Below are 14,486 nucleotides of genomic sequence, written 5' to 3'. Positions count from 1 at the left end.
AAATTGCACATTTGATTGAACTACCCGAGGGCTAATAGAACGTTACCGAGGGTCTTATTTGTAGTAAAGGTATGAGTAGAATATATGTTAATTCCTATCGCTGCCTATTTCATTGCTATTCATCAAAGGAGCCGATGACCCAAAAACGTTTGGACGTTTTACCTTCTTTTTATGAACCAGCAACGAAGTTTGTTATGCTGAATAATAGAGTATCTTTCTTTCCGTTTTTCCCTAAGGGAGTAAGAACGCTCCTCTTAAACACAACAATTTTTGGTTCTATTTAAACGTAGTATACATTGCAGTATGCGTCGACGACAATGTTCTGCTGAGAGAGACCTTATGTATTAGGGGTTCTACTCCTATTCAATACACTTATCTATGAAGCCTAGGAAGACTTATCATCTAAGTGCCCGAAAAAGAACCCTTGCACATACAACCATCCTTCCCACGTTCGTTTAGGAAGCACCCGGATTCGTTGTCTGCCTATCCAAACCGCGAACGACCATTCTTAATATTGCTTCTCTCCGTTGTTTCAGCGTCGGGTCGTTAGAAAACGCTTCCATCAAACATTACCTCACTGGTCTCGAAACACGCGCCCAGAGGCAATCGAGCGTATACATAACTATGCCACCAACTTACCAGCAGACGACTTGTAGCCTGTATCCCGCTGGGCAAAATGCTGCCTGGGCACCTCAGCGACTCGATACGCCGACACCTCAACAGACTCCCCCTGTCATTGCCCGCAGTCTTCAGTGAGTCATCGCTTTGCCCCTCATTTATGATGGAATTAAAACAAAGCCTACCCTGCCCTCCCTCAACACGTGCGTACCCCTTCCGTTTTTTATCTGTTACCGACTTGTGCTTATCTTCGATCAGGCACAGTGCTTTACACGTAGAACAGTTGATTATGAATGAAGAGTTGCTTTTGATACTGTTTGCACCGTTATAATGAAAGAAGCTCAACTATGTTAAGACAATTATCTACAATAGGTATTATAACTGAATTTGTCTTATTTACATCGGTTAACCAGTTTCAATTTGTATCTTTTGAAGATTCAAATTATTAATTTCATCGTTTGATAATATTATAATCATTAATACGTATGAGCTTTTTCGAGCACAGTGACCGTAGCTATTTCATCCACAACGAGCATTTCAGCCTGGCTCGAACATCCTTCCGTCGTTTTCTTGCAAATACCTGGATCTTTGATATGGATCTTTTTAGATACATTCCATTTTATATCGTTGTTTGCCCCATATTCATCTTCTGCCCGACGCCTCTGCAGGTATACCCTTATCTACCTCCAGCTTCAGGCTGTTTGTGGGATATCTATAACCTAGAGGTGGATAATGAAGGGTGTGGAGCACTAATTACATCGTACAAGCGAAGAAAGGGTGAGAGGGGGTCACTCGCCTAACAAATAAAGAGTTCAAGGCTTTTTTACCCCTTCGTTTCGCTGGAGTCTATAAAAGAAAGGCCAACATTGAGAATATCTCAAAACAGGCTTCTCCTACGGAGTACCAACAGGCCGGCTGATAAATTCTACCTGGTAACAATGACACTTGCAGATTTAGCAGACACTGTTTTAGAGTAATCTTTGAAACTGTATCGTAGAACGCTACATGAGGAGTTGTGGTTCAGAATTCAAAAACTTCATATCTACCTTGAGTAAGTAAACTGCAGTGGCAACGTTCTCGTCGACCCAATCTTTGCCCACAACAAAGCCTTTCCGTACGATCTTCATGCACACAGGCGCGTTTATTTCTGAGAAAGTGTATCAGAATGATTGCATTTAATTTGATCTTCCTTTTTATTATACCATACGAACAGAACGATGATTCCTTCTGTTAGAGTAGATGGTGACTCATCTCCTATCCTAGTAGAACTATTTTATCAAAGCCTAGACTGATGTTCAGGTCGACTTCAAAACTACGGTTCTTAAGAATTACTATTCAAATTGGTTCAATATAGAATGTCGTTTTATGTTTGCTTGTAATGCTCCAAATCAATTCAGTCAACGAAGTTTATATGTTGACGGTTAAGCCAGTTCTAGATTATTCAGGTCCACCCAATATTTTACTAAGCGGTCAGCGAATATAATGTATTAAAAACCGTCCCACTTAGCGAAGTTACAGTTAGTGCGTTTTTTTGCTGTTTCAGAAATATCTGCCCCATTATAAAGTCAAGCATCGGTGATTTAGCAAGATTAGGTTTCTGGCAAGCTAGAAATACCACCCACGCGGGAACTTTGTTGCGAGCAAATCGCGAAAAATGCACCGTAGCTATAATCTGATACGAGCGTCTGTTTAGATTGCTGGACACATGCCAGAGGGAGGAAGATGTAGGACCCAGGCTGAAATGGGCCTAAATGTTGTCCTGTACATGATCTGGCGAAGATCTGCTGTACACAACAAGTAGAGAGAATGCTCCCGTGATGCGACCATGAGGTGCCTCATGGACAACTTCAGGCCAATTACAGTGCCATCTTTACAATCAACAAAATGTTTGATAGCAAACCAGATCATAAGGCGATGTATATACTATTTAGTATCATTTACTACAACGAAAAATAGACTCGATAAACTCAGTGGTGTCAGAGCTGGTGCTAGGGTGACGTGGAAGGATGCCAGATGATTTCGAAGAGGATACCAAAATGTTTATTCACGCACAAAAATATCTATTATGGTTAGGTACACAAGACATTTTCCTCTTTACGATATACATCATGCTGAATTATGTCGAACTATCCAAGTATAATAATATTAATTATCATTCTTTTAATGCTCACGAGCGTATTACCCGTATACCCAGTATACTATTTAGGCCTAATTAGAACAGATATAAATTGTCTTTAGGTAACATTCAGGCGTGATCTTTGGTAATAGGGACCGTCCTTATGGTTTTTTCCTAAGGCATTTTTGAGACAGCTGATTGAACGCAATAAGCAGTCTGTTTTGGACTGCAAAATGTCCATTCTTTCCACACTAAGTTTAGAATATCGTCAACGTGTCACGTCGCTGTTTTATTAATAGTGAAAACTTTTTAATCTTTGTCGTTTGTGTCGATTCAGACATCTCCCTTCAAGCCCACTGTTCGAAAAGTCACGATTCAGATGCTAAGTGTGCAATTCCTTATATATGAATCACGTTCTATTGATATCACGCTTTTGACTGAACGGATCGCTCCCTGCTTTGTCTCTTATCTCGTTACTTGAGAAAACAAACATTTATCTAAAGGACTACCTATTTTGTTGACGGTCCAGGTTGGCTTGATGCAGCCAATTGCTTGCTAAAAATACTGAAGTATCTACACACTGACGTTCCGCTAAAAGCTAGAGCCCATAGATTTCTTCTCAACCATATGACCCTCTTCCAAGGTATTTGACTGCTTTGCCGAGCGGCAAGTTCGGGAAGCTACCGAGACGCGAGCGAAAACTAGCCCAAATCCTGGCGACTGGTAATAGCTACGAGCTTTTCCACTTTTCTTGCCTAAAGAGCTCTCGTTGGGGACTGTATAGGGATGGAGTGGGGAGCAGTAGCGGGGAAGGTGCGAGGCTCTAAGGAGCAGGAGGCGAATGAAACGTTAGCATCGTCCGTTACGCCAGAGCAGTTGTCTGTGGACCGGGGACAGGGGTCATCTAATTCATCCTACTTTGCTGCTTCTTTGTACCAGGCAAAGCAACAATTGCAGCAGTCACATCACTAGTAGCAGTGGCGGTAGCAGCGGTAATAATAGAAGTAGCTGGAGTAGAGAAGTTTACTTACTTCTACCCTGTTGACGTTGGAGCTGAATCGGCCGTCCGATACACCCATCTCCTCTGTTCAGTTCTCGTTGCTGGCCGCTGACAGAAGCCGAAAAGAAACATCGTTGAGTTTGTTTTTTGCGCATCGCGTCTAGAGCTCGTTTACTCCTCCCAACAGGCTGTGACTCCGCTATCTCTCGAAACAGTATTGTCTAAAGGCTAGTACAAGGCGCCAGTTAGCCTTGGCGGCCAGAGAACGTCAAAGGCGTCATACAACATTAACGACAAGGACATACATCTGTGCGTGTCTATGTATGAACGCTGATGGAGGCCTATACTTCAAATTACCTAATGCCAGTTTTCGGTGACGAGAATAAAAATCGAACAGATCATATATACATTCACCTTTCGATCATTATGAATTATTTCAATAAATTTTGACAGCAAACTTAGCTTTAGTCGCAAGAGTGTACTTAAACCATTGTAATATGAAACACATAACGAGTGTTAACTTAAGAACTAATTCATCTATGAATCTCCAACAACATTATCATTTCATTTGTATTTAGCTGCAAGTAAAATGTTAAAAAGTGATTTCTCTTTTTCCCCGTGGGGCGGGGGGTACGGGGCTTTGTTTAAGAACCCTAAACTTAATTGCACCCCTGTCGCTATTTATTCACTGTAAGGAAGCCGCCAGCTTTGTTAGAGATCGCACGGATGCTTTTTGTTTAAGAAGTACGTATCACAGCTACACAACTACTGATACGGCATCAGCTAGGCGATGTGGATAAGCGGCTGAATCGAGCAATATTTATAGAGCGCCGTCCTTTAAGTAGATGGCTTTTAGACGAGCCTCAATCAGTCTTGCGTCAAATAATAGGTGCTAAAATGGCCAGATCAGATTCACCCCTAGGACCCGCTTAGATACATGGGCTGACTCAGGTCGATGAGACTTCGGCAAGATAAGGCGGCAGACGTTATAGATTAACCGTTTAATATTAATCTAGTAGATAAAGTTAGGTACAAGGCTAACAGAACCTTAGCGTTAACTTTAATGATACATAGATAACGTGGTATCTTGCCTGTAGTAATATATAGTAAACGGCATGCATTTAAAAACATGCACAATGAAGTCGGACAACTGAAAATCCAGCTGATCAAAATGATGAACATCCGAAAACTTGTTTTTCATCAAGATACATTCTATTTTAATAAAGCCATTGAAAGGAACGCGATGGGGGAACTACGGAACACTGAACCCTGTTTGGGGGGTTTGATGGTTCGTAAGAAAAAACAACATACATTACGTGCTGACACATACGCATTAACGATTGCAGCATACGTTAATATTGAATAAAAATGAAGGGACAAAGATTGTTCGATTAAGCTTTTCTTGGCAAGAAAAAAACATCTCAAACGTGCGCCGAAAGCGCAGCAGCGTTTCTATTACTCAGACAATTATCTATAAAAGTTAAATAAGCCGTTCTTTAATCAGAGCAAATAAAAGCTGTAAATTGTATTTTCACCAAAACTTGCTTGGTTTTGCTTATAATATACTACTGTGTGTTTGTTCCATTTTTTGTTCTATAATTATCGTGTTTAGATATAGACGTTCATTTCGGGATCCCAGTGAATTCCTATCGTGGTCTTTCGCATGTTTTTTCGTATATCTTAATTCTGCTTAAATTAGCTTTTTGCGAATGATCAGTAAGTTTCCTGGGGGGTATATGGAAGTTATATGCTGTTGCTAGGCTAGACAACTCCATCTAAGGAGCAATGCGCAGCTCTTTGAATCACCGCACTTAACTAACAACAATACTGGATAGCTCTATTAATTTACTTAAACTAATGATAATGCCGTATTGATGCGTTGAATAATGCCGTATTTTATTATACAAAGGAAACTGATTTTTCAATTATCAGGAGAACGTAATCACCAAAAGTAACAATTGACGAGAGACAGAAAAGACCGAGCGAAATCAGAAAGTTTGCCTTATTCTCGCATTTGAGGATTTCCATGAGGTATTCCATATGCTAAATCGAATTCTGAATTTAAATTTTCCGTAAAATTCTGAGATGAAATTTTTGGTCCTGTGAAGTTTCAAACGCTGTAAATACAAATATTTGGTTTCGAAAAGTAGTTGCCGATTATTGCTCTCAATACTCTTTTTTTTTTCTAAGTTTTCTATTTTCTTTTCAAACAAAAACAGAGGTAACGTTTTCGGGTGTTTTTTTTCATGCCCGCGACAGACAATTGCTACGAGAAAAGTACCGAAACTTTTTTCAGATTGTATCCAAATCATTTCCGAGCAAACAAATGAGGTATAGCAATCATGTGAAACATCTCAAGTGTCCTTCACATTAGTAGGCACTGCACCATCGGGAGCCTTACGAGGCAAACGCCTTAATCACGTTTACATGATATATCGATACTACGAGTGCCTAGACAAAATGCGAGTGGAATGTAAAATATAACATGGCGTATGTTCGAAAAATTCATTTTAACCTCATTAAACAATGTGTATACCTGATTAGTACAGCCTGCACTTCAGCGGTAGTCGTTCTGACCGATGAGGCCTCGATGCCAGCATCAAACAATGTTATGGCAGCAACCGTTGTAGTCCGCAGCTAATAGATGACGTATCATAACTACTCTATCCCGTAAGATATCGAATGAACTTCATATATGAAGGGAAACAGAATCTAGTCGGGCCGAAGTCCTCCAATTGATAACTTATTTATCGGCAAGGTGAAGAGTAAATTTGATGCTATGCCTTCGACGATGTCGAGTAGTAAATTATGTGGAAATGAAGGACAAGTTCATGAATAACACCGAAGCTGCAAATGTTACTCGTTAGGAAAGTAAGATGGAATCTAAATATAACACAATAGCTACATCAACCACTGACACCGTCAAAGTCTGCTCATAATAAAACCTGTGCGTTATATTACGATAGATAATTTACTTTTTTTTTTTTTTTTTTTTTGTTAATAGCAGGTGATGATGTGTTGCTTATTGGGATGTGGACGGGTATAATACGAACAGAGGATCACCAGGTCTGTTTGTTAGTATTGTCCTAAGCGTCGGATAAGTAATTGTTCTCCACTAAATACTGCTTCTTTTTGCTATCGAATTTTCTGTATTCCGTCGTACGGGGCTGCTTTATAGCGAAGCTGTTGGGCTAACGATGCACGAACGAGGCAAGGGGAAGAACTAAGACTTTTTGACTATATTATCAGTAATTGAAATGTTCAAGTCGTACGTATGCATATTTCGTTTGTTTTTTTTTTTTTTTTCTCATTTTTGTAACACTGTGTCATCAACCTAATTGGCAAATAAGTCCTGCAGAGAAAACAACATTTCACATTGACTGTAAAGCTACATTAATTGTTGGCACAATTTCGAAACAGCTGATACGGAACATAAATGCTATTGCGAAAAGCTAATTAAATTCGTTTGAAATGTCAACAATTTCTTCTTTGGTACGAACTAACGATAAGAGTAAGCTTGACAATCCATACAAAAATCTTATAATTCATATATTGCAGTAACTTTACACGAAATACGAAACTTACCAGAAACCCCGAAATTCATGCAGCAAGCACGCGGCTCTACGCTAAGTATAACTACAACAGCCTTCATTTAGTAACCTGTGTTTCGACAGGGTAGAGATGAGATCATTCAGATTCGAAATTTGCTAGCCTTCCAAGATTTTCCTGTAAATAAAAAAAAATAAATAAAAAAAGTAAATGCATCGCTAAACCTACGATCTCTGTAGCGACGGCAGTTTTTAGAAGGGGAAATTTCAATATTACCTTATAACGATGTAACGTAATTTCGATACTAAAAATGCTAATTGGCGCATTTTAAAAACGGGGAAAAAGTGCGCCACTTTAATTGTGCTGTTTAGGTAAAAATAATGCCATCTACATCTGAATAGAAAAATATTATCCTTCGTAGCGTGATTCGACGCGATGGAATCGCGCTATAGACGTTTCTTTAGGACTGAAGTTTACTTAATTTCGGCCGTACAGAATCGAATCTCTTAGAGAAATTTCGCTTTCCGCCTCTAAAGTTAAAGGTCTCGTTCAATTAAAAAAAAAATATATAAATGAAAATAGCCGATGAATTACTAGGATAATAAGATTATTACCATTGTCAGAGGTTGAGTATTTACCAGGTGCCAGTGTGTATCGCTCTGTGGGTATCTATGAGCATACGTCTGTGTTCGTATCTGTACGATCAGATGTAGATGTCTAAGTACCGAGTGAATGAGAAATGATAATACATGTTGCGCAGCCTTGTATCGTTTTTTCTCACATGCTGTTTCGTCTCCATAGTTTTCCAGGCCGGCTTTCCCATAGTGCACAGTACGCGGGCCGTCCCTATGTTTCAACACATAGGAGAATTTAGTATGTTTAATACTCTCATCCCGGAAAGAGCCCCTACGAGCCGTCTTGATAGAAGTTGCATTCCGCTATCTTGCTTATACAAATAACACTCGGAGTGTACGTGCAATAGAAAAAGAACGAATCGGCAGTTGAAGGAACGCGCTTAGGGTGCCGACCGCACAGGTCCGTGCGTCACATTTAGCTCACAGCAACTGCTGCCGCTGTCATCTGTAGTCGTAGCTACAATCAATATTGTAGTTTTTACTGTGGAGCTATGAGGGTACCGTCCTTGGTGGGAGGAGCATTCATTATCTTCTAGTATTGTCTCGTATTGGGCTGCGCCACAACCACCACTCTTCCCCCATGGGGCAAAACTGTCATTGCCGTAAGCCATTTTTGCCTTGGCGACCGGGAAAACTGTTGTACATATTATACAGAAAAAAAAAACAGGGAAACAGGCGGATACACCGCTATTAAGCAGGTGAATATATCAGGTCGTCTGGAAACCGGCTGTCTGCCACAACTATGGCGGAGTTGAGATGCGGAAAGATTGCGTACAGGGTATACGTGCTTTATTGTGCAAACTACCGCCATCCTGTCACATGTATATCGGACTGGTAAACTTCATATTTGTGTATATAGAATATAGAAACTGAGCTCTTCTAGAAGCGTCATTTGTTGTTCCTGCCTCGATCTGAGCAGGCCATAGTTTAGCCAAATCTCCAATATAACAAGGCCAATTATGCGAGTCAGGTCTTTTCACCACCAACTGATGTTCATATGTCCTATACATGCTGTAACAGCACGTCTTAGTGTAACCAATGTTTTTGATTACTGTATAATTTTTTACATAATATGTATAACATTTAATATTAACATTTTACATAACATATAATATTATACATGAGCTGTTCATTGGAAACCTTCTAGTCTCTAGTTGTTTGTTCCCGTTCTAAAAGTCAGCCTTCCCATCGGCTGCGACAGCTGAACATAAAAATTGGAAACTAAGTTCAATTCAAACTGAGTACTTGCCTAAACTTCGCATTTAACTTGCTTCATGATTGTTTAGCTACATCAAACTCAAACTCAGAGTTTACTTTAACTTCCATTGCTCTACGGCGACCCGCGACATTGTTTAGCACCGTACAGATAATTCTCAACGTAGTTCTTTTTCGATTGATTGTATCACTTTCAATTATGAGAATGGCCATTGAACATCGAACGTTCAACGTCGGAATTGCGACACACATGCTTCATGATATGAATTAGTCGACAATGCTTCTAAAGTTGAACAACTTTAATCGTTACATTAGTAAGTTCAACATGTGAGAAATGTTTGCCACATTATTTTGCTATAATCGATTTACAAAAAAATGATGATATAGAATACATGTGTAATTTTTTCGAAATAATTCTGTTCGCTATTACGTTAATTGGTTTTAAGTATGAACTCATAGTGTTTTAAAGCACGTTTTCTTTAACAACAACTGATTTAAACATAGAGAAGCTAGCCAACTGAAATCTAAAATGAAACAGTTGTATACAACAGTACGCTTATGCCTCTAGTTGATAAGTGAATCGCTTGCTATTCTGTTCTTGTATGTGCTTTTCGGAGAAAAGGCACAAATTGGCCATTATGTACTGTTAGATACTAGGTCAGGCCATTGGTGATCTTTGTCGATGCTAAACCTCTTATTGATACGCCCGATAGCTTGGGCCAACATCCTTTTTCACCGCATACGTATATTATTAAAAGCTCTTTTGAATTTTCGTTAAAAAATCATTAACATTACTTCGAGGAGTACAGCGTCATGTGGAAAATTCTCTCGCTGCTCTCGAATGTTGTATCTACCCTACCGTTTTTAGTGCGTTAGACATCTACCTTAAACAGGGCCGATTTCATCTTCTGGAAGATAAAACAATAACCAGCATCGAGATTTTTCTCTGCACGTTCCTGTTGCCCTTCATCTAACGTACTATTACTGTGTGGAAGAGGTCTTGACTCTTAAGGCAAGCACCGTATTTTCGATGTTCGATATTAAAAATCAGCTTAAATAAATATGCGTAAAGAAATCGCTCTGGATTGAGCAGCTTGAACGGGTTAATAGGACATAGATGCGGTCCAAAGCGCTGATGCAACATCAACAATGAACACAAGGCAAACATGTTATTATTGACATATTGCTATCAATCAATGTTCAGTTTCGTATACATTCATTGGTGTTTATAAAAAGGACTTCCGGATAAAGATCGATAGCTTAGTGAACCGATTTTAAGGGTGCATAATCGTTCCCACGACCGCTAAGCATGACCCCAGTAACAGGCAAGTCGTCACCTAGCTAAACCTAAAAGCCTGAAACGATTATAGCCGTTCAAGTTTTGATCTGAGTTAGCCCTACTTCTAGTAAATTTCTAGCGTAAGCCGACATAGTTATTTTCCTTAATTGGGTGAAACTAATTGAAAAAAAAAAACAAATTAACGCTATACGTTTCTCAACAAAGCTATCTATCCAAACGTCAGCGGAGTTACTTGCTACCCGAAGCCGAACGTGTTCCTACAAGAAATCGGCGATGAATCGGTGAAAAAAATTATGTGTATGTTTGTATTTGCTGTTAATAGTTTTCCTTGAAAGTTGAATCGTCGAGATAGAAAAAGCCCACGTAGTGTTTCAGCCGAGGTGAATATGCCTGGGTCGCATTTTATGAATTTTTGTGACGTAAGCATCATTGGATTGCAGTAATTTTGCGGCAACTTGCACATATAAAAAGGTTCAAATCACATGTTGAAACATCACATTATTTTCGTTACTTCCAGCTTGTTTGAAGCGTTGAATTGTTTGAATAGATACTTTTACGGACACATATATATACATATGTGAATACATGCGTGTATATTTCGATAAGCACAAACCGATACCCATTTACGCTCAATTGCGCACGACCTATGTATCTTCCCAAACCAGTAACAGCGTTAGCGTCTATTCATTTCAAATCTGTCTCTGGCAAGTACGGTGTTATCTTAGTTTTTCTTGGCAAGCGTATATGCCAATGACTTGGTAGGGTACTCACCGTTCGAGCCCTCGGTCAACGGACTTGTCTATGTTGGACACAATCTTGTTACTATTCCACTGTATTAGAAACGTCCCGACCATTTATTAGTGTCCAGCGCATGGCAATGCGTACACCCGCCTGATGAGCACCGAGTAATCAAGATGCAGCTTGTCGTCTATATACATATATACGTCTATACAATGAACGAGAAGGGTCTACCTAGGCCCAGCCGTTTCGTTTGTACCATGTGCGGCCCATCATCGTTGTGCATACATTTTCAACGCCTCTCAGAAGCCGTAACAGGTTTCCGCTAGGAACCGCCACTTATATCTGTCCAAACCTATAGGAAGTCCCATGCATCATAAGGGTCCGCGAAGCTGCTGAGAACCGCTAACTCTTCTTCTCTGCGAGTGAAGCAATATTATTCGTCATAAAGCTCACATATTGCTATCGCTGCTGCCCCCACTATTACCACCAGTTACTTCTTCACTGCCCGGAGTAGCTTGGCGGAGGCTATTAGATCTAGAGATAATGTTATACCTTCACAAAATGAGAAAAATTCAATGTTTGACTTTATCGCTTCAAGTTTAACAGCAATGAGATAGTTCATTACGGACGTTCCACTTCCAGAACCGACTATTTTTTGGCCCTTTTTGGCATTTCTCTTCGATTTCTATTAGGACCGAAGTTAGGGCGTAAGTTGATTAAGCGTGTGAAATAGCATCCAGCTATTGCTTACGTGCTCACTATATTATCTGTCATTAGAATGATTCTAGAATACCGCCACTATATCAACTTGATCCGACCACGCAATACAGAACTGGTGTTATACGTTTAGCCATGATTCAGGGTAGTTTGTTATGGAATAAGTTGGTGAGGACGGTCAAGGTCTCATGAGGACTTCTAATGAAGGCTATTTCCGTACGATCGAACAACCCATATCTACCTGTGGGATTCATTAAAGAACAGCCTCCTTACAGAACGGACAATTTATCGCTTCACGTAAAGCGCCGTTCACCTGATGATAGCTTTCGAGTCTAGCGTCAAAAGTATTTAGGTATAATTGTAGTGTTTAATTACGGTTATTGCAATATGGAAAACTATGGTGTTTTTGCGAACGCAATTATACAGTCTTGTCTCACATAAACTGGCGCCGCTGTCGAATTCGGTTTATCTATCGTTATAACTGCTTTTATCCTTCTTTGCCCTTTGGGCGTTCTAGATAATACGCCTCCACCCAGCGTACGAATGTAACACAGATAGTTTAACAAGTGCATCAACAATGTACGTACGAGATGATCACACCCAAAGCAGAAACAGCACGATGGGCCTGCTTTTGTGCGTACGCGTACGTATTGAATAATATCGACCACGAGACTTCTACGTGCAGCTGATTATTTGACTTGTGAAGATATCAGCGGTAAATTTTCATTAACGAATAACTAACGGTGTTGTAGAGTGAGACTTTTTCAAAGCTGCTTTTGCTTGCAACCCACGTACAGCCAATAGTGTATCTTGGCCTTTCTACGAAACAAACATAGATGGGGAAAACAAAAGAAAGAAACGCGCGCTCTCCCGGTTTTCCTTTACACGAACCGGCCACACTTCTGACAATGGCTTAGTTGCTGTGACAGTGGTTGACCCGGGTTTTTACCTAGTTGACGTCGACATTCAAAATGTGCGCAGTACGTACGTTCTCTACGTGAGACCATCTGCCTCAACAACACTCGGTACATTCGAAACAGAACGAACGGCAGAAATGTCAAGGACGGATTTTCAATTATGCGAATTTGGACTGTAGAATACATTTTTAAACAATCCCAAAACGCCGGCGGATGCGTAGGAAGTAACGAAGGAAGCCTCTGACTATGTGTGCAAGGTAGATCAATAATAACAGTGAACGTGAATAAGAAATTCTAATTGAAGGTAGCTTCTCGCCAGAGTTCTTATATGAGCAAGAAAAAATGCAAAAGCTATTGTACGTATTGGATGAGTTAGGCCAACGAATCCTATTCAGCGTTATATATACGGCCCGTGACTGGTTCATTGTTGATCTTTTTCTTTAATTTTTAGCGATTCCTTACCTCTCGCGAAATCGTTTTTTATGCTATAATTGATAAGAATCAACATCATAACTTACTTGTGACTTCCTAAGAGCGCACAGAAGTTATATGAAAAGTTCACCCTCGTTAGCAGACATGAAAGATTTCAGTGTTGTATACCGTTTCAATTATTGACGTAAACAGTTTCCGTAGTCTCCCGTAACAATATGTGTCTTAGCATTTGCAAAAAAAAAAAAAACCGAATTATTTCTATCTTCTATCAATTCGCTAGTGTACTGTTAACGCCTCCACTAGCGTCCTTTACATGGCTTAGACCAAAACGTTACTCATATCGGAATTTTGAAGCAACATGGATGCATCCACCAGTGTGTGAGTGTTATCGGTCAAGCTAATGAACGGCTTTCAACAATAAACTTGAGAACACGACTTGCTCTGGAGACGATCATCGCGTTCATTCTGTGAACGTTAAAGTTCGAGACATATTTGGCACTTCCAGCATAATGGTGGTCGATCGATCCCGTTCCGTTGAAAAACCCACGGCTGTCGATGCTTCAAGCTTGCTAAGAAGTTAATAGAACTACGGAGTAAAAAAGACCTAGTGCATTCACTTAAATACCATACGTATACCGAGTTCAAATATCGGCCGGATTAGTAACTAGAAAATGTCGCTCGCATGAGGGATGGATGCCCGAAGGCGTACAGCTGTTTGCTTTCACCGCCACAGTATTCATCAAATGAACGTTATTGACGTAACGGCGTGCTCTCGTGGCAACTTTCCATTTAGCTTTATTCGGTCGTGTATTGGGGGTATGGCGACGACCATCTGACAAGGTCAATAACTGGTCCCGGGTACCTAACGGAGTCCGCACCAGTTGTTGCCTATCTGACGCTTTCTCTAGCGCCATGAGAGCGTAACTTTTACAAAACTCAGAATAGAATACGGCAACGCTATATCCCATCCCAAATGGTGACCCTTTGAAGCGTAAAATGCGAGTAGCTGTTCTACTTGGGTAAGTTGACCAGGAGTTCGAGATAGGCTAGCGGGCTTCCGTTCAATATTCTAGCAATGAAATACCAAAGAACAAATCCTAGGCAAATCTCTAATCGAACCAATGAAGACGACCTTGCCCGACGCCAAATTTTAACAGATAACTTTACTTCCCAACACGTGATCAAGTTAAGTTGAAGTAAAACATAAAATGACTTAAGCAACGGAAGGGAAATTCGTTCAGCCCCC

At 40.2% G+C, this 14,486-nt stretch overlaps 1 protein-coding gene and 1 long non-coding RNA gene across 9 annotated transcripts in view; one reads left to right on the top strand and one right to left on the bottom strand.

Moving 5' to 3' along the window:
- The window catches only part of LOC111253713 (uncharacterized), a 97,860-nt gene that overhangs the window by 13,153 nt on the left and 70,221 nt on the right, over positions 1-14,486 (bottom strand). For 3 of the 5 annotated variants that reach the window (XM_086974220.1, XM_086974219.1, XM_086974221.1), the window contains one exon: positions 7,320-7,460. In XM_086974220.1, the coding sequence (XP_086830346.1) occupies positions 7,320-7,386 (67 nt within the window). In that variant the 5' untranslated portion in view covers positions 7,387-7,460. Of the gene's footprint in view, positions 1-3,765; positions 4,049-7,319; positions 7,461-14,486 lie in introns of those variants that run through there. The other 2 variants (XM_086974218.1, XM_086974217.1) reach the window with 2 other exon arrangements.
- Positions 653-14,486, top strand: part of LOC147754300 (uncharacterized) — a 55,230-nt gene continuing 41,396 nt past the window's right edge. For 3 of the 4 annotated variants that reach the window (XR_015316503.1, XR_015316502.1, XR_015316505.1), the window contains exon 1: positions 653-821. This is a non-coding gene — a long non-coding RNA (uncharacterized LOC147754300). Of the gene's footprint in view, positions 822-2,161; positions 4,142-14,486 lie in introns of those variants that run through there. The other variant, XR_015316504.1, reaches the window with a different exon arrangement.

Source organism: Varroa destructor, unplaced genomic scaffold (genome assembly GCF_002443255.2).
Source record: "Varroa destructor unplaced genomic scaffold, Vdes_3.0 BEIS01000007.1, whole genome shotgun sequence".
Taxonomy (NCBI): Eukaryota; Metazoa; Arthropoda; class Arachnida; order Mesostigmata; family Varroidae; genus Varroa; species Varroa destructor.
Note: the sequence above shows the minus strand (reverse complement) of the source record. Positions and strands in the feature narration are given on the sequence as shown.